Source organism: Drosophila innubila, assembly GCF_004354385.1.
Source record: "Drosophila innubila isolate TH190305 chromosome 2L unlocalized genomic scaffold, UK_Dinn_1.0 4_B_2L, whole genome shotgun sequence".
NCBI lineage: Eukaryota > Metazoa > Arthropoda > Insecta > Diptera > Drosophilidae > Drosophila > Drosophila innubila.
In genome coordinates this window covers 11,048,324-11,066,835 of record NW_022995372.1, presented here as the reverse complement: position 1 = coordinate 11,066,835, position 18,512 = coordinate 11,048,324, and the positions used below count along the sequence as shown (strand labels likewise).

Genomic DNA, 18,512 nt, shown 5'->3' with positions numbered 1-18,512 from the left:
CATCAAAAAATGCAATAAATTGTTATTAAAGTGTATAATACATTTTTAAAAGTAAAAAAACCATAAACAAATATACATCTATTAATAAATGTAAATGAAATAATAAATATTAGTATTATTTATTGTTTTTTAAACTGAAATGAATATGCTGTATGATTATGATTGTGGGGATTTCCCTTAAAAAGAGGCTTTTGAGCTTTCGTCAAATTCCCCCTTGAAGAAATAGAACGCTTGGGATTCTTTTGTTGTTGTTTTTATTATTTAATTTTTGTTGTTCATCTTGTGGTCGTTACAATACGTCGGCTTTAAATTAAATAGTTCCACTTTTAAAATTAAATAATGTAATTGTCCTATTTAAACTTTATAATTAACATAATTGTAGTTTTACATAAGTTCTGTATTTTCTTCTTGTTTTATATGTGGGTTGTTGTTGTTGTTGTTAGTGTGACCGCTCCCATGATATCGACCATAATACAGAAAATCCAGTTGCTAAAGGTGGTAGCCTAGGTACTGTGGTGCATACAGATCGCTTCCGTTTACTTGGTGGCCGATTTCAGGTAGGCAATCAGATCGCCACGCTCATTGGGCTTCTTCAGACCGGCGAAGATCATCTTGGTGCCGGGGATGTACTTCTTGGGGTTCTCCAGGTATTCGAAGAGTGTATCCTCATTCCAGGTGATACCCTTGGCCTTGTTGGCATCTGTGTAAGCGAAGCCGGGCGCCTGGCCGGTCTTGCGACCGATCAGACCATGGAGATTGGGACCAACCTTGTGCTTGCCACCGGCCTCAACGGTGTGGCACTGTGCGCAACGCTGCACGAACAGCTTCTTGCCCTTCTCAACATCACCAGCTGGTACGCCCATTGTAGCTTGAATATGTGTGATGTGTTAACACCGACTCGACTGTGGAAGAGATAACAATAACGAAAAATCAAACAATTGTAGCTAAACGTTACATAAACAAATGGATAATATTTATTCTTTTGCCAACGTTAGTAACTCTTTATCAAGTTATCTATTTCCGCGTACTGATAACAACACACGCCAACTATTAGTAATGCACCTAGCTAAATGATTTTATTATCTAACGCTGAGCTTCTCGTTACACTTCGTTCGCCCGCTCAGAGTTCATTCATCGCTCTTCAGACGAACAACGTCATCAGACACGAGCGCAGACACACACACACACACGCACGCACACACCTACACCATTTAGTCACATGTTGTTGGCGCTCTCGCTGCCGCACAGCAACAGGCAAAAAGAATTTTATACAAATTCCCCACTTAAGTTCTCTCTCTCACTCTCTCAGGGTCTTTGTCGCGGCCAGCATAAAAACGGCTGAGCGACTTACGTTGTGACTAACTGTATTGCGTGCAGTTATTCGAACTTGAATCATAAATTGCATGTGACGTTGTAATGAGTAAATCACACTCCTCTTTCTCAGATGTGTTAGAGAGAGAGCGAGAGAGAAATTACATAAAAAGTGACAATGTCGTCTAGTTTGTGGCCTTGATGCGACCACTTTTCTTTCTACAACAAATGCATTGGAAGTGGGCCAACATCATTGTGTACACACACACACACATCTGTAAGCATCCATAGAAGAATGCGTGAGAGTAGGTGTGATGAAATTAGGCCAATGTTCTCGCGAAAGTTGAACTGCTTACATAACCGACCTGATTTTTATTTCGTCTGCACACAGCAGAAAACCAGAAAATTCTCATGGAAATTGCAACTTGCCTAACAACCACGTGGCGCGCAAAATAAATTTCTGCGAAATTCAAGTGATCTTCTCTTTTTCCATAGCAAAAGCGCGTGTACGAGAGAGAGGAAAGTTTTGTTCATTTGTCGTTGGTTTGTTCATGTAATCATCAACTCGCATTATTTTCAATGTCAATGTGTAAATTCATATTATACATATTCAATTTTTATGACGATCATTTGAGATATTTTGTATAATAACTAGCTGTCAACTTTGGCACCTTTGCACACACATCATCATATACATATATGCATAGATACACACACACACGCTAACAGCCACCGTCACACGTTTATGTAACGCAAACAACCCCCAAAAAAGGAATTTTCAGACGATAATTTGCTTTCACACTCACAATAATGAGAATGATCTCATAAATTTAATAATTCTATCAAGGTATTTATAATACTATCTATACACTTTGTTTTAATACACTATTTAATCAATATTTCAGGGATTTTGCACATAATATTTACGTCATTGCTAAACTCCCGCTACTTACATTGAACACAAACCGTCGTTTACTGCGAACAGTCAGCTAGCGAATGAGACAGAAAATCCCAATTGGTTGCTACTGAACTCAACATTTGAATGAGAACGATAATATATCGATAATATTCGACAATTACAAGTAGATTCTTGAAGTTTAAAAAATACACACACAAGCAGAGCCGCTTTAGCTATTTTATAATAAGTCCATAGCTTAATTAATTATATTTATTTTTTAAAATGTGCCTTCTTAAGAAATGCATTACCATTAGCTAGTTGTCTTAAAATTTAAAGAAAAAAAGATTTAACTTTTTTTTTCGCAGTTTTAGTTTACATTTTTTTTTTTTAAATAAAGTTGATCTATCTGTAATGGCATTTTTTTGGTATATATATATAGTAAAATATATCGATAGCTGCATGGTTTTATCACGTCTACTCTTCTCAAAGCTGACTGCTATAACACCCATTTGCAACAGTGTAAATTGCGCGCTAAACTGTTAATTTAAACAGCCAATTCAAAATTGTTTGAGAGTTGTTATTTAATAATAGTAAAAATTTTTTAGTTTAGTTATTTACATGATGTTACGGTTTATCCCAAATGTAATTTAATTGTAAAATAAATGCGTAAATAATTCATGTTAGTTTTTTTTGTCTTTTCAACTATTTTCCGCGCTTGAGAAAAGCGATCAAATCAGCGCGATCCTCCGCCTTCTTGAGTCCAGGGAAAACCATTTTGGTGCCGGGAATGTATTTCTTTGGATCCTTGAGGTATTCGTCTAGAGTTGATTCAGTCCAGGTGACAGCTCGCTTGATATTAGCATCAGTATATTTGTAGCCAGCAGCAGTTCCACATTTTCGTCCTACAATTCCACCTAGATTAGGACCCTGCTTGTGAATACCACCAGATTCATAGGTGTGGCATTGAGCGCACTTCTGTACAAAAATCTTCTTGCCATTATCCGCATCGGCACCCATTTTGGAATATGTTTTGCCTTGAATAAGAAACAGAAAAGACATATAGTTAATTTACTATACATTTCAATAGTTGTCTGAAAACAAAGGCTCGTTTTGCCCTCAGCACACGCCTCAAGGACATTGGTGACATGATAGTAGGTAGTGGGTGGTTCGGTGGGTGGTGGGGCATTACCTCTTATGTCACGACATCGTCAGCGTGAGCCACGCAGTCTGCCAAGTTTAATTGCCTATGTATGTGGTTGGGAGTGGGTGTGGGTGTGAATGTGGGTCGTTACGTGCGTGCCTAACAAATGTATTAAACGTGGCTAACTGCAGTTCACGTTGTTGGGTTTGCTTACTCATATGCAAAAAATAGAAGCAGCTGTCATAACTAGAATCTTTCACAAACATACAATAGATACATACACTCGAAGAAATATGACATTCTAAAAATAGGTATATGCGTACTTAAATGTATACCGTTTTGTTCTTGAAATTTTAAGATGGCTGTGTACTATTAATCTTAAATTAAGTATGAAACGACTTATAAAATTTTAATTTCAAATGTCCGTTTCTATGACAGCCGTATGATAATATTTTGATTTTAAAAAAGCTTAGTCGGAGTATTTAATAACATGGCATTTATTTTAAGATTTCTGGGATTGCAATGGGATTTTATAACTCAGTTAAGGAAATATCTCCTGTTATTTTTCTGAGTGTATCTAAATACATATGTACAGTTGTAGATGCATATGTAAGTATATTCAATATATTTGTGGCGTATTCACTTTGTTTTGTTCTATTCATAGTCATCGTCTCTCTTAGACAATTTAAATGCTGCCCAATAAATGATTGTCTGTGTGTGTGCGAGCGTCCACTTAAATTAATTTATATATGTATCGATGATGACAAACATGATGACAAATGCACGCTCTTTTTTAATATTTTGGCACTCTTCACTGCAATCCACGACTGCAAGAGACAGGGATGGCAATAATAGTACAGGAATTGGGTCAACCTAATGAAAATGGAATAACTAAAAACACAAAAATGCCGCACGACGTCCAACGGCAATAGTGAACTGCGGCCATAAAGTCAAAAGAAAAGTACACAAAGATACAACAGTACGTATACATAATTCAATTTGCAGCCCTGCAGCCCCTTTTGAGCATGTGCTTTGAACATTTCCTTTCAATTAAAACGCATTTTACACATGCTTTTTTTTTTTTTTTTGCTCTAGAGGAAAACAGATGCCACCAAACAAACACAAACAAAACGGGAAACAGTTAAGGCAGAGTTCAAAAAGCATACATATATATGTATATACCCAGCAAGCATTGGGAAAATCGTTTTAACAAAAATCTTCAGTATGAGTCTTTTTCGAGCACTTTTGCTTATTAAAAAAAACGACTCAAAAATTAATCATGCAATGTGATTTACTGCAAGAAAATAGAGTTATAAACGATTTTATCAAGAAGAGTCTGTTTAAAAATGCTTGCTGGGTATGTATGTATGTATGTATGTGTATGTATGCGTTTACACAATCGACTGGCATCATTCGCATCAGGTGTTTAACCCATACCCACTTTGGTCGCTGTGTCCTGCTCTGTTATATTTTGCTGCTGCGGCTGCTGCTCCTGTTGTTGGCTATTGTTGTTGTTGGTGCTGCTGACCTAACCCAATTTGTGCCAACCATAAATCTACCACAGACTACTGGTGTTGTGGCATGCGGTTGCCTCCTGACCGATGACCACTATAAATAAATGGCGCTTGGAATTGAATTACGCTACAGCCAACATTTGTGGAACGTATAATAGACAGAGAGAGGGAGAGACAAAGAGAAAGTTGATCAAAGGGGAAGGAGTAATATAATTGTTTGCGAGATGCATTGCTGCGGTAGTCTATAAAAGCCAATTACAGTACATCAAGTAATTGTTATGACAAAGTAAAAAATTTATATGTATATTTTTTGTAAGCTTCAATGGATCTTATTGTTTAAAAGGTATGTTAACTGGCTTTAAACAACTATAATAAAATCAGAAAAAAAGTAAGAAAAACAGTTACTTAACTGACTGTAAGTTTAACCTACGTTTATTCAGGTCGATTTGTCGTTATTTCAGTTTAATCAACTAAACAACGGTAAAGAAAGAAAAATACTAAAAAACATAATACTTGAAAAAGAAGTAGAAAAAGACATTTGCAATGCTCACGTGGCTAACACGGAGGTTTTTGTTGCTGTTGCGCAATATCATTTTGGCTTTGATGTCGCCCAACCACCAACCACGCCAAACCAGCCACCCACATTTGAATCACCCGCTGTTTTGGACTGTGTGTCGGTGTGAGAGTGTGTGTGTGGCTGCATAGAAAACCCTACATTTTTATTGTGTGTGTTTCGGAATGTTTATTCTGTGTGTTGTTCCTGTGTGCTGCTTTGGTGCTGCCATTTTTCTAGAACGAGGTCGCTGACTGCCCTTCAACGTTGCCTGAGACATCGACTACGACTACGACGACGTCAACGTCAAGTTACATAAGCAGCAGCAGCAGCAAAAGCAGCTAGCATCAACGTCGTCAGTTGGCTTTCTATGCTACTTTGCCGAAATTTCCCCAATTCACATGCACAATTGGCAGAGAGAAAGAGAGCCAAAGAGAGATGGATATAGTGAGAGCGTGCTTGACATTTGCAGCAGCTGCAGCAGCAGCGTGGGAAACGTGAATGAAAAATTGCCACAAAAATTTTATCAAACGATATGCATCAATTTTTTCTCGAGCAACACACACACACACGCATACATATTTACATTGCCCCACTGCATACGAGTGCATTGCGTGGGATGGAGCAAAAGCAACAACCCAAGACTTACCTGCTTCTTGTGGCTCTCTGAGTGCAAACGACTGTGCTTGTTGCTCTGCCTCCCACTATTATTCTGATGAGCGCCAAAGTTGCTCTCGCTCTTGCTCTCACACTCTCTTTTTTTCTCTCGTGCTTTTTGCTGCTGCTTTTGCTTTTGGTATTGCTTTTACGTTGAGGCTGCTGGTTGTCGCTGTCGCTGCGTGCGTTTTCATTCAGTCAGCTGAGCTCGCGGTGCAAGGTTCTCTCGTTCGCTGTAAATTTCTGTGGCCCCTGCTGCTAATTCCCAAACAGTTCGTTGTTGTTTGCGAGTAAATACGCGTCGTGTAAATTAGGAAAAACAATAAAAATATTGGTCAACGATTTGGTTTAACTGAACGAAAAATTTGTTTAGCAGCAGTAAAGTCGAAAGCTAGCTACTATTCTACTCTCACTGATTTCTTATTACATATTGACTGAAAATTAGGTGACATCTGTCAAAGGCCTACTTACAAGCCCACTTCAAACGTAGCGTCTAAAAAGTCGCTGCCAACTCGATCTTTACGGTAAGTCAGTGTACAGTGCTCTATAACGTCATTAATTCATCAGTACTCGTAGACTCATTGATACGAGTGTTGTGTAATGCGGTGTCAACCTAATGCTAGAAGGCGTCACTCCATTTACATGTCCTTGGGTGGCGCATGTCCTTGAAATCGTAAAACCAAATGCTAGTCTTTTTTTCGTACTATGTCCAAATGTGTGTGTGTGTTTGAGTGCCACGCAATTTACGTAATAAAGCCAACTTTATATTTTGCGTTTCACTCGACCGTAAATCTGAGCTCGTTTTTTATTTCTTTTTATGACCCTATTTGAAATTCACCCGCATTTCCTTCCTTAATTCTAATATAAATTGTACCAAAGAGCAGCTTTTTCCATTTCCAGTTAAACGTTAGCGTTATGGGTAAATTTTTGACACTGTGGCTTACAGAGTTTTTATAGTATTTGTAGTATTAGCCTGATTTTAGAAGTCGTTTAAAGGATGAAAGTTTTTCTTTAAAGGATTTGTGCAATCAAAATGAATGAATGTATATTTCAACCGAATGTTGAATCAATGAAAAACTTTGTGAAACCCCTTAACTCAACAACAGTTTATATCTTTTCAATATTTAAAATAATTCTTAATTTAACATCTTAAATTTAATAATATTATCGTAAATGCAATAAATTTGTTGCTCAACTGCTCTTTGTTAAAAAAAATAAAATAAAAGAAGTTTATACAAGAATAATTTTCAGAAATCTCTTTTATGAATGATTCATCTGAGAACCTTTTGAATTATGCACAATCAAAACTTTCATAAGAGCTCCTAACAGAATCTTAATTTAATCTCATACAATCTCTGCCTCACTGGGAGTCAGGACACAAGAGTCCTTCCACTTTAATTTTATTTGGCTAAAAGGCTTTATTTTTGTTGTGCTTGTTATGTTGTGCTCCATTGTTTGTTATGAATGTGTGCAAGTATGTATTGTACTATATGTATTTATGTATGTAGGCCAATGAGAATTGTGGCCTCTTTGTGGCACGCCCATCGCTCCAGAGCATCCATTAATTTTGCAGATATGCCGCAAAACATTTGCCAGAGCTGTGGTTATCATTTAGTTATTAATTTGTTTTGTACGCCAGCACTAAAAGTGCATAATTATTATTAATTAAGTGAGCTAGCACACTCACACTCACTCATACTCATGAATGTGTGCTGACATTCACTCGGATCGCATCACTCACATTGAATTCAATTTATTGGCATTTAACATTTAATTGAACGTTATTTGCACACTCAAGTCGAAACCAGTATATATGAAAATACATAAAAAAAACTTTTGATAGATATATACCACTATATGCTTAGCCAGCTATGCTCGTATTTGGGTCAACTTCAACTTTGACCACATTGCCCAATCATTCATGTGTTCCGCACTTTTTATCATGTCGTTAAATGCACTTGGCTTCAAACTATTTCCGAAATATGTGCACATCGAGTACCCGAAATACAATCATACCAATACTCAAACGAATACTCATGCTTATCGTTGTGTTATCGCCTTCGGTTACATTTCCAGAATGGGGACCCGAGGAAATCAATATTTATGTCCCAAATAGGTCCAATAAAACACGAAGAGAGAAACCCAAAAGAGCAACATTAAGCTGATTATATCGCTGCGCTTGATGTGTTGCGGGGGCGGTACAGGGGGCGTGGCCGATAAGACGCAGTTTCTGTATTCCCAAACATTATTATCTTATTATTATTGTTTTGGTTTAAGGATGCATTGGGGAATGTAATAGCTGTGAGATATGGAGAAAAAAAACAAACTTTAAAACAGATTTGAGAATTCTTTAAAACCACCTAGTTTAATTTGAAATTTTCTTAATCTCGCCACTTCAGACCTTTCAAAAAGATTTACAGTGTTAAATAGGACTTATAAAGGCACAGTAGAAAATTCAGAAATTTAAAGTATATTGCTTAAAAATAATTTCCTTTGATATTTCTAATGTGTGGAAAATTCAGAAATTACAAGTATATTGCTTAAAAAGAATTTCCTTTGATATTTCTAATGTGTCTGTTTTCATGCTGCACTTAATGAGTTGTAAATTTTGTGAGCCTCAATTTAAGGGAGGGAAAATAGTAGGATTTGTAAGGAAATGCAGTTTATACACTTTACAAAATTGAAATCTTTGTAGCCTGTAAAGTGAATTTAGATTTGACACAACTATTGATTGGCTAATTATTTATTTAGATTGTCAGCGTTTTAATTTAAAAATTTCATAACGTTTGCATAATGAACACATCAGTTAAAGAAGGAGTTTTATCAGTATCTATCAGTAGTGAAAGGGGTAAGAAAGTTTAAGGAGCAATCACTCAACAGTTCTATAGGGAAAACTAATTATGTAAGTCTTATTCACTTAGTTTGCGTTGTTACAAATGCTCTGGCATACAATTGACTGATTACGATTAGCTTAAAACAAATGACTGACACCAGCAGCAGCTGGAGCACATGAAGCTGCAACCGAAACCCGACCCAACTCTAAGAAACCGAAAAATCCTTTTGAGCCGTATGTACACCCGCATAAATGTGTTGAAGATGAAGATGGGTATTAATGAAACGCATAAATTATGTGTGCAAAATTTACAGATTAAGCTAAAGAAACAAACAGATGTGATGGTGGTTGGAGTGCTAGCATTTTGTTTAAATGTATATTTTACCACCCAGCGATGATGTTGGAAATGAAAAGACAATGGAAATAAACGAAATTCTCTCGCTTTACAATTTAAATTACGTTGCAGACATTCGCTGGGCGCGTCTTCAAATTCTGCTGGCGTGACGAATGAGATAATCATTTATCGTTAATCGTTAATCGATGATGATTTGCGTTTCAGTTGAAGCACAGGTCGGCACAAAGGTCAAGCGTGAAAAGGGCATATAGAGCTGAGAGTTGATCAAATATGCAAATGTGCTTGGGTCAGTTTCGAAGGTGTGGCTCAGGTGTGCATGTGTGTGTGTGAGTGTGTGTGCGTGTGAGATTGTGTGTGGTCTAAGGCACAACAAACTCAAAAGTCATCTCTGTTTACAGTCGCTGCCTCTCTTGTTCTCTCTCAAAGAAAACACTTGAGAAATGACAACTTGATAGCTTCAACTGTTCGCTTTTCCCACTCACTTTGATTTCAATTTCGATTTTTTCGGTACATTTTTTTAAAAAATATTTATATTAAAAAATAACATAAGATTTTAGTTATGTTTATCTCGATAAAATACTTGCAATAGTAAATTTGAATACGATATATGCTAAAATTTTGTCAAGTTAATATATGTTTTGTCTTGTAAAGTTGCTAGGTCACTTTCAAAACTTAGTCAAAGCTGTACCGATTTTCAAGCATTATAGAGTTTTTAAAATTTTTAAAAATCAATTTTTTCTACCGTTACTTGCCGATACTGCTATTGGAACCGATATTCGTTTCGGTTTGATTCGCTGGCTTTTAAGTAAATTAATTTAAGGCACATTTGTTTTCGTCGCCGCTGAGCGAGTTTTAAATTATGCTAAAAATTGTTTACAAAATGCCTTTAATGAAGGCCATTAGTTGCGCTGCTCCAGCAACACTTCTTATCAGCCGCACCATAAACAGTTTCCCATCATTATGTAATCATCTTGACCTGCTGTCCCCTTTCCACATACTTCAGACTGTCCGTTAACGAGTGACCACCAAACGATTGGGGGTCTATCAGCTAATGAGCCGCGAGGCCGTCGCAATTTCTTGTGGCCAACTTTGAACTTCAGGTTTTCTTTTCAGCTTTTTCTATTAGCTTTTTATTTTTTCTTTATTGATTTTCCTTCTTCATTATTTTTGTTTATTGTTGTAGCTGTTTCTGACTTGGTTGTGCGTTCATTTTATGCGCAATAATGATTAAATATTTGCATTTGTATTTTTCACGCGGCGTATGCGTAATATTTACAAAGCAGGAAATGGACAACGTCGACCAAGTAATGGCTCTGGGATGTGGCTGTAAATACTATATCTATATATATCTAAATGGCTGTTTCTTTGTCTGGGCTCTTCTATCGATTAACATAAATATACAAACGGTCAGCGGATTCTAATTCGCATTCTTTTGGGGGCATTCACAGTTTTTAAAGGGTAACAAATTATTATAGAAATACAAGTAAAATATGATGTTGATGCGATTCTTTGTTCATAAATGTTTAAGCTACTGAGTATGGCTTTTCCGTCTAGTAAATCTTTTCAAATATATTTTATTTGTTTCTAAATATTTTTACAGCTCTCAGCCTGTTTCTTTCTGATCAAAAGATAACATTTGTTATTTTGTGTTATCATCATACATAGATATATAAACTTTTTACTGCTTGTTCCTATCCGTTTTAAATTGATACTATACATAATTAATTTATTAACTACTTTTAGTTGAAATATATATTGTAGAACCTATTTAAATAATTTTTAAGTTTACAAATTACGAATCCATAACATTATAATCAATGAATCAAACCGAAACCAATAATGGTTACGGTTTCGGTTCCGGTACGTTCGGAAACTACTATTTCGGTAAAAGGTTCTAGGTTCTCTTCTTTCGGTATCGGTATCAGTATCAGTAGACGACAAACCATGATCAAAATGACATTCCGCTTGAGATTCGGTACAGTTTTGCCAAAGTTATGATAGTTCGAAGTTGGTCACACCTTTGACCTAACAACGTTACAAGTTAAAATATTTCTTAATTTTGACATGATTTTTTACAAGAAAATGAAAGGCCTCAGAATCAAGTTAATAGTGGTGTTATATACTTCTTACGATATAAGGAGTTGATTAAAAGTAAAAAGTTGAGATTTCAAATTTTGAATTTTCAAAATTTTAAAGGTGGGACCCTTACCATTAACGTGGAACCATGGCTATGATTGTCAAAAAATAAAATTGAACAAAATTTGAATGTAGTATGAATTAAGAGACCGAATCATGATCAAAATAGGATTCCGATTGAAAATCGGGTCAGTTTTGATCATGTTATGACAGTTGAAAGTTTGTTACGGTTTCAGTTCCGGTACTAAAAATGTAGTAAATATCTCTACTTATAGAAGATATTCAACTTCAGAGTCATTAAACTTCTTAAAATTGCTTTAGTTCAAATTCAGACTTGGCTTTAATAGTTACTGGTGGGTTTTTCCATGTCGTAGCTTGCAGAGCAGTGCATTGTCTGTTGTCTGTCGCCAGTCTGCTCATTATGTTTGTATTTCTCAGGCAGGCGGTGTTCTTTCTGTTTGCTCTATCTATCTGAAAGATATCTACAGCTATGTACATAGCATTTTTCGGTTAATTTACATGACAACACGTTTCGAAAGTCAGTCAGTCAACGACGACAACAACAACAACAACAGCAACATAAAGCGAACAACAACAAGAAGAGAGAGAGAAAGACAACAATATACAGCTACACAGTATTGTAAGTAACTTGCAGATACATTCGTTCATTTATACGTACAAAGTTAACTAGACTGTTACAACTGTTGCTTTCGTGGGCCGAAGGTAGTGAAGATGTGCAGTGAGGAAGGGAGAAGGGGAGGGGCAGGGTTACTGCCCCTTTAGGGGAAGGGAGAAGGGGAGGGGCAGGGTTACTGCCCCTTTAGGGCACTTGCTACCTTCTGGTTTGTAGCCCTGTGCTGCGCTGCTTCAATGCAATTCTGGGCCAAAACAATGCGGCGCATCTGTCGGATACGTTTTTTGTAATTTTTTTCTATATTTTTTTCTTTTTAGTTTGTTGTTTGCAGCTGTTGTGCGACTTTTCGCAGACACCGTCGTCATTTACAGTTGCAACAACAATAGAAACATATTGAAATTGGCACTGCTTTGAATATTAATGCTGGCTTTCCCGCCCAGCGCATCTTGTAGCTACTTAAAGTTGAATATGTATCTTTATTGTTAAGTCCCGTGCAGTGTGATTATCGCTGTAAACTGTAAATATTTATAAGCTGCCAATTCAAGTTGAACTGGAAACTGGTCGTCAGCATTGTCGACACTTTGGCGTCTCACTCTGATGTCATTGGTGAGCTCATGTCGCGCCCAAACAACAAAGTTGATCACTTTGAGTTTTGCTTGATCAGCGAGGCTAGGAAGAGGAGGTGGGAGGGCTGGAAAAGCTTTTGTCAAGGCGTTCAAGTTCAACAGATTTGGCAGATGTTTGCCCATAGCGTGCGACACAATTAAATAGACATATGGATAGTATCAACTTGATACAACTATGGCCATAAAAATAGAAATTATTCTTTTTGTAGTTTAAAGAAACTTTTGATATTACTTTTCAAAGCTTTAAAATAAATTGCAGTGCGTCCCTTGATTAATTATTTGATTATAAAATTTCATGTTATTTTACGAAATTAAAGATTGTTTCCTCATATATTGCTTCCTATTATATATCTGATACTAAACTAAGTAGTAGCTTCTGAGCATTATTTATTTTTTATTATGCCAAAAAAACATTTTTTTTACTTTTTATTTATTTTTTTTATTTAAACTCCCAAAAGAGATTCAAAATATTTTTGAAACTTTTAAAGTTAATATACTGCCAATTTAATTAACTATCAAATTGTTGCTTTTATTACTTATTTCAACACATCAAATATGTGCTATTCATATGACCATAGCTGTACATAAAAAGCAAATGTGTATGTGTGTCAAGCAGCTGTTGTCTATGTCTTGATCAGTTACAAGATGAAATCTGTAGCAACGAGCTTTTGACATGTGATATGGAAGCCACACCAAGACGGATGTCAACACAGCGTGAAGCTGGTGAGAGAGACAGAGCTAAAAAGAGAAAGAGAGAGAGAGAGAGAGAGAGAGAGAGAGAGTGTTAGGTTATGACTATCAGAGACGCGCTCAACTGGCACGCTTTTGATAAGAGCAGCCGCGTTTGAAATGCAATTGGAACAGATAGACCATCAGATACAAACATAAATACATACAAATAAATCTATACATTTGTAGGTATATATGTATCATGACTCTAGTTTGCCCCTAGGATCACGTCAACCCGTTAGCTCTCAGTCCACCTCACACACTCTCTCGCTCTCTCGCTCTCTTGACAACGAGTGTCAATTGAATTCAGTGCACGCCGCTGGCAATTGCAAATAAATGAAATAGACATAGAGAGAAAGAGGCTGATGAAATGAAATATATGCAAGAATGAAAAGCGCAAATTGATAATTGAGTTTGGCACAGGTTCAAACTGCATATTGCCTGACTGCCGACTGCCAAGTGGGTCAATGTGAGCCATTCCCATATGACACGCTGACAACAGCAACAACAGCAACAACAACAACACCTATGTAGATGCCAGAGGTTATATAAATATATGTACATATGTATATATGTATCTCCATAGGCACCACAAATTAGACTCTGCCTGTGGATGCCTAATCATTGATGGTTATTGGAATTTGAGACAATGCTGCTCATAAATTTCAGAACAGACTGGCGCCGTGTCATGTCCCCAGGGTGCGTTAAGTGTTAAGTATCTGCACATCTTCATCTTCATCTTCATTTTCAACGTTGGCTCTTTTTAATTTAACGGTAATAAAAACATCACGTATACGCCCCGCTGCTAAAGGCAATGCAATAAAACAAATGCTGCTCGCCCCCGCTTGGCTGGCCCAGCAAAAAAAGAAGTTTAATCATTTGTTTGCCACAGCGCCGACAAAGTGTCAACCCGAAAGTTTCGACGTCAGCAGCCGGGGAGGATGGCGTGGATAGCGTGGGTAGCAGCAGCAGCAGCAGCTGCAGCTGCATAACTCGCATCAAAAGATTAAAGCGCAACACGAAACCAACAAAAATTCCCACTTTTCCATTTCCATTTTCCAAATATCTAATGCCAGCAGAAGAAAACGAATGCAAATCGTTGCAGCGCAACGACCAAGAAATATTTCAAGTGAATTCAAATGAATTGTATTTTATTTTATAGCCTACAACGACTTGTGCATGCGCTTTCAGCATTGACTTTGCTCTTGATATATTTTTATATATGAATACGAAAACAAAAATCTTAGTTACAAGGCCACAATTTCTTTACTCAATTTTTTCTGAGTGCTCTCAGTGTTTTTTTTTCCATAATGTGTTGGCATATATACCGCTATATTATTAATAACTTTGATAAAAAAGAACATAAAACGGGTATCTATAGGTAGCCGAAGATTTACTCTACTCTACTAGTGTTATAACTTTTCGATTTTACTTTACATTTTGTTGGTATATACATACACATAGTAGAAAAATACGTTTTTCATAATGAAACTTGCTAATTATTTAACAAAACTGTTCTAACAATTTATTTAAGTGTAAAGACAGTTTAATCCTCGTATATACAATAGTTGGAAAAAGTCTTTTAATCAAATTAATATATAATAACCAAACAAATATTATTAATTAAATTGAATATTTTGATATAAACATATTTTTACCAAGATTGTGTTCGTTTTTTTTTCGGGAAATTTTCAAAATGAAGAATTTAATTTGGAAAAATATGAGTTACAACAATAAAGCTAATAATTTTGTATGCGATTGTTTCTATACAATAAGATATTATATTTTGATCTTTCAATAAAAATTGATATTTTTAATATGTAAGCTTCAAAATAAGTTAAGAGATTTTCTCATTACTCACTGGAAGAGTATTTTTTAATAAATATAAATGTTTAAATGTATGTGCTTACAGACAAAAAAAACTATTTTTTTTTTCTTTTGACTAGCTAAAAAAATACTTGTACATAAATAAAACGTTGTCGCGTGGTCTCTGCACATTCAGCTGTTGCGTTTCTTGTGCTTGTTGTTGTCGTTCTTATTATTGTTGTATGACACATATATGTAAGTTGTTGTTGCTGTTGTTGTCAGTTTGTCGACGTTTTTCAAAACAACAACAAATAAGCGCTGAGATTGTAAAGCTGAAATGAGAATTGAAATTAATTTGCTGCTGTGCGAGACGCGACAGAGGCGTGGGCCGAAAAGAGGCGAGGGGATAGCGCTGAGGGGCGGGGAGAGGCTGGTTAGGGTGTGGGGGGTGGTTATGTGTGTGCTGTGTTTGACGATTGCATTACATAATTGCAAATGACGTCGAACGTTGTCGAACAGGATTTCATTTAACTAAGCTTACATTTGTATCTGCAAGACACACAAGCACACACATAGATACATTCTCTTGCACACAGTTAGGCAAGCGTGTGTCTGTGTGTGTATGAGTGTGTAAGAGTCTATGTAACGAACCGTTAAGTTTGCCATTGAACCGCTTTTTTCTGGCTAGCATTAGATGGATTTGGATGGGCAATGAAAACTTGAGCACAACTGGTGTAGGAGGGGTAGAAGGGGTAACGGACAAGGTCGTCGTCAGTTTGATGGAATTTGACTTGTGACATGGGGCAGATTGGCTGGGGGAAGCGGAAAGTGGGAAGGGCGTAGCCAATAAAGCATTAACAAAGTTTTGCGTACACTGTCAGCATTTTCATCGATCTCTCGTTGTTGTAAGTTGGAGGTTTGTGGCAACTGCCGACAGCCGTTCAAATGTCACGCTCCATATAGCTGTCTTCCTTTCGCTACCCCTACTCCAGCTACCCCTACACTCGAAACAACCACTCAACCAAGCAGCTCTTGACAGGCCACTTGGAGTACATCATTTGACTAAAGCTGATAAGAGAATATTTTAAATTCTTGAGTATTGCTTTCGAATTTCCAGAATTCACATTGAAATCATCTATAAAACAATTTAATTTAGCTTAAAAAATTCTTAAACAACAAAGTTAATATGAATATAGTAAAATCAAAAGCAAATTATCTTTAATTTAAAATTCCATAGTAAATTAAATGGTTTATATATTTTAAAAGTAAACAAAACTTACAGTTATACCAATGCTTATTGATTAATTACATATTCGGTAAAAATATTAAAGTCAATTCATCTTCATATTTAATTAAGAATTCCTACTAACACTTAGAAATTACGATTATTGCGGATGTCTCAGAAAAATCACTGTCAAAACGCTAGTTAAATTCCCGAAGCAGAGATTAATTACGGTTTTAATCCTTCAGTCAATTGACTACTTCAATTTGGTTTTCAAGGGAAATTTGGTTAAAGGAGATTTTTGTGACACCCTCGTATATTATCTAAACTTATTCAAGCTAAATATAATTTGTATTTGATTTAAAACTTAAGCCATAGCATATAATATAAAAAGGTTCGATAGTTAAAACAGAGAGAAAAAAGCTAAAAATAACTGGATTTAAGTTTAAATGGTTAAATTTCAAATTGTTTTCCTCCGTGTACTCCCATTCTTATCTCACTTTCCCTCTTTCTCTCTCTTTTTGCAGCTCGTGCGCTCTCCTTTCTCACGCTTGTGCCCCCGTTGCCACGCCTTGTTGAGGCGTGCGCCCAGACAGCCGTCAAGACGACTTACTCAATTATGAAGATGAGCTCGCCAAGGATCATGCAGCAGAAGCGCAGTAGTAAATCCTCCAATTCGTCACGTGTCTCGATGACCACGTCGACGGCGGAGGAGAATCTCATTGAATCGAAGCTCTTCAGCTGGATGCGACTCTTTCGCTTTGCCTCGCTGCTCTGTCGGGCCGAGTAGAGAACCGAGAATTCTCCCAATTATTCTCTAGCTCTTAAGAGGCCAACCCCCTAACCCAATAAAGATAATGGAAATGCATTAAAAATAATGAATAAATCAGATAAAGTAAAAGATACTCGTGCTAGTTGCCGCTTTCGATTCAAGTTTTCCTATTATGATAAACAACAAAACTAAAGAAAATTATTAAATAAATCGATACAAGAAACAATAATCACCTTATAGATTCTGCAATGTAGAGCTTAAGAATTGGAATTTCATTATCAAATTAATCAGTTCACTTTGATTTTCTTTATATCTTTCACAATTAAGTCAATTTTTAGTGTACATTTCGCCAGAATTCCTTGCCGGAATCTGTGCGAAATTTGTCGCGCCTTTCGTACCTTTTGTATTGTAATAAGAAAAAAATAAGTAATCATATATGAACACGTATGTATGTGTGTGTATTATTGCGTTGTTTTTTCGGGATTAGTGCTTAAGTTGAATAACAACAACCAAAATATCCAAAACAGCAGCAAACACAATATTAAACCACAACATAAACGAAATATATTTTTGTAATTTACAAAACTGTTTTTGCATGTCACAAACAAATAAATAAACAGAAATGTTAATTCATGGCGAAATGTTAAAAATTAACTAAAATGCTAATCAGCTAAAATGCATTACTAACAATAATAATAATATTTTCAAAATATATGTATACAAGTAGAGCAGTATTTACAGATCCGAAATCGATGCAAGCAAAATGCGCTTACCGAAAACTTTAGACACACATTTACACCCACACATACTTATTTTCCCCCCAGTAATTGTAAATCGCATTTAACCCAAAGATGTTGCCAATCAAGAAAAAATATATATATATTACATAATTAGCGCAAAGAACAGATATCAGAAACTGGCATATTGTTTAAACAAATGTAATAGAAAACATTTTAATTCTACAAAACCTCAATGAAGCAATTGACAGTAAAATGACAAGAACAAATATCATACAATTTGAAACTAATTTTAAATTAATAATTAGTTAGTAAGCAATGTAATAAACATACAAAGAACAACAACAACTACCACTGGCAAAAAACCAAACAAAATAAATGAAAAACAATGCAAAACATTAGTAAATGTTGACAAAATGAAATACAATGCAATAAATCGATATCGATAAATAAATAAAGTCCTTAAGCATGTTGTGTGTTCAATGCAAATAAAATACAAATTGTGTTTTTTTTCTATCTTACGTTATATTGAAGTTTAAAATTAACGTTCACGCCTGTCAGAAGTCAATTTTTAACTATAGATGGCGT

The 18,512-nt window shown here is 35.9% G+C and overlaps 3 protein-coding genes across 4 annotated transcripts; 1 reads left to right on the top strand and 2 right to left on the bottom strand.

The window, feature by feature from the left end:
• Positions 1 to 237: 237 nt before the first annotated feature.
• On the bottom strand, positions 238 to 2,373 carry LOC117781770 (cytochrome c-2). The gene is made up of 2 exons (XM_034618595.1): positions 2,265 to 2,373; positions 238 to 902 (listed from the first exon to the last, which is right to left on the bottom strand). The coding sequence occupies exon 2, from the start codon at positions 861 to 863 to the stop codon at positions 537 to 539; it is 327 nt and encodes a 108-aa protein (XP_034474486.1). The 5' UTR covers positions 864 to 902; positions 2,265 to 2,373; the 3' UTR covers positions 238 to 536.
• Positions 2,374 to 2,772: 399 nt separating this feature from the next.
• LOC117781771 (cytochrome c-1) lies at positions 2,773 to 6,226 on the bottom strand. The gene is made up of 2 exons (XM_034618596.1): positions 6,067 to 6,226; positions 2,773 to 3,243 (listed from the first exon to the last, which is right to left on the bottom strand). Exon 2 carries the CDS (start codon positions 3,224 to 3,226, stop codon positions 2,912 to 2,914), a length of 315 nt encoding a protein of 104 aa, XP_034474487.1. The 5' UTR covers positions 3,227 to 3,243; positions 6,067 to 6,226; the 3' UTR covers positions 2,773 to 2,911.
• Positions 6,227 to 6,457: 231 nt separating this feature from the next.
• On the top strand, positions 6,458 to 18,418 carry LOC117781769. 2 transcript variants are annotated; one of them, XM_034618594.1, is made up of 2 exons: positions 6,458 to 6,598; positions 16,943 to 18,418. In XM_034618594.1, exon 2 carries the CDS (start codon positions 17,035 to 17,037, stop codon positions 17,203 to 17,205), a length of 171 nt encoding a protein of 56 aa, XP_034474485.1. In that variant the 5' UTR covers positions 6,458 to 6,598; positions 16,943 to 17,034; the 3' UTR covers positions 17,206 to 18,418. The 2 variants fall into 2 exon arrangements, with proteins under 2 accessions (XP_034474485.1, XP_034474484.1); XM_034618593.1 differs by lacking the exon at positions 6,458 to 6,598 and adding an exon at positions 12,021 to 12,038.
• The last annotated feature ends 94 nt before the right edge of the window (positions 18,419 to 18,512 follow it).

What these genes read in the sequence shown, in the direction of transcription:
- LOC117781770 (XM_034618595.1), bottom strand. Translation starts at nt 863, where the DNA reads ATGGGCGTACCAGCTGGTGATGTTGAGAAGGGCAAGAAGCTGTTCGTG.
- LOC117781771 (XM_034618596.1), bottom strand. Translation starts at nt 3,226, where the DNA reads ATGGGTGCCGATGCGGATAATGGCAAGAAGATTTTTGTACAGAAGTGC.
- LOC117781769 (XM_034618594.1), top strand. Translation starts at nt 17,035, where the DNA reads ATGAAGATGAGCTCGCCAAGGATCATGCAGCAGAAGCGCAGTAGTAAA.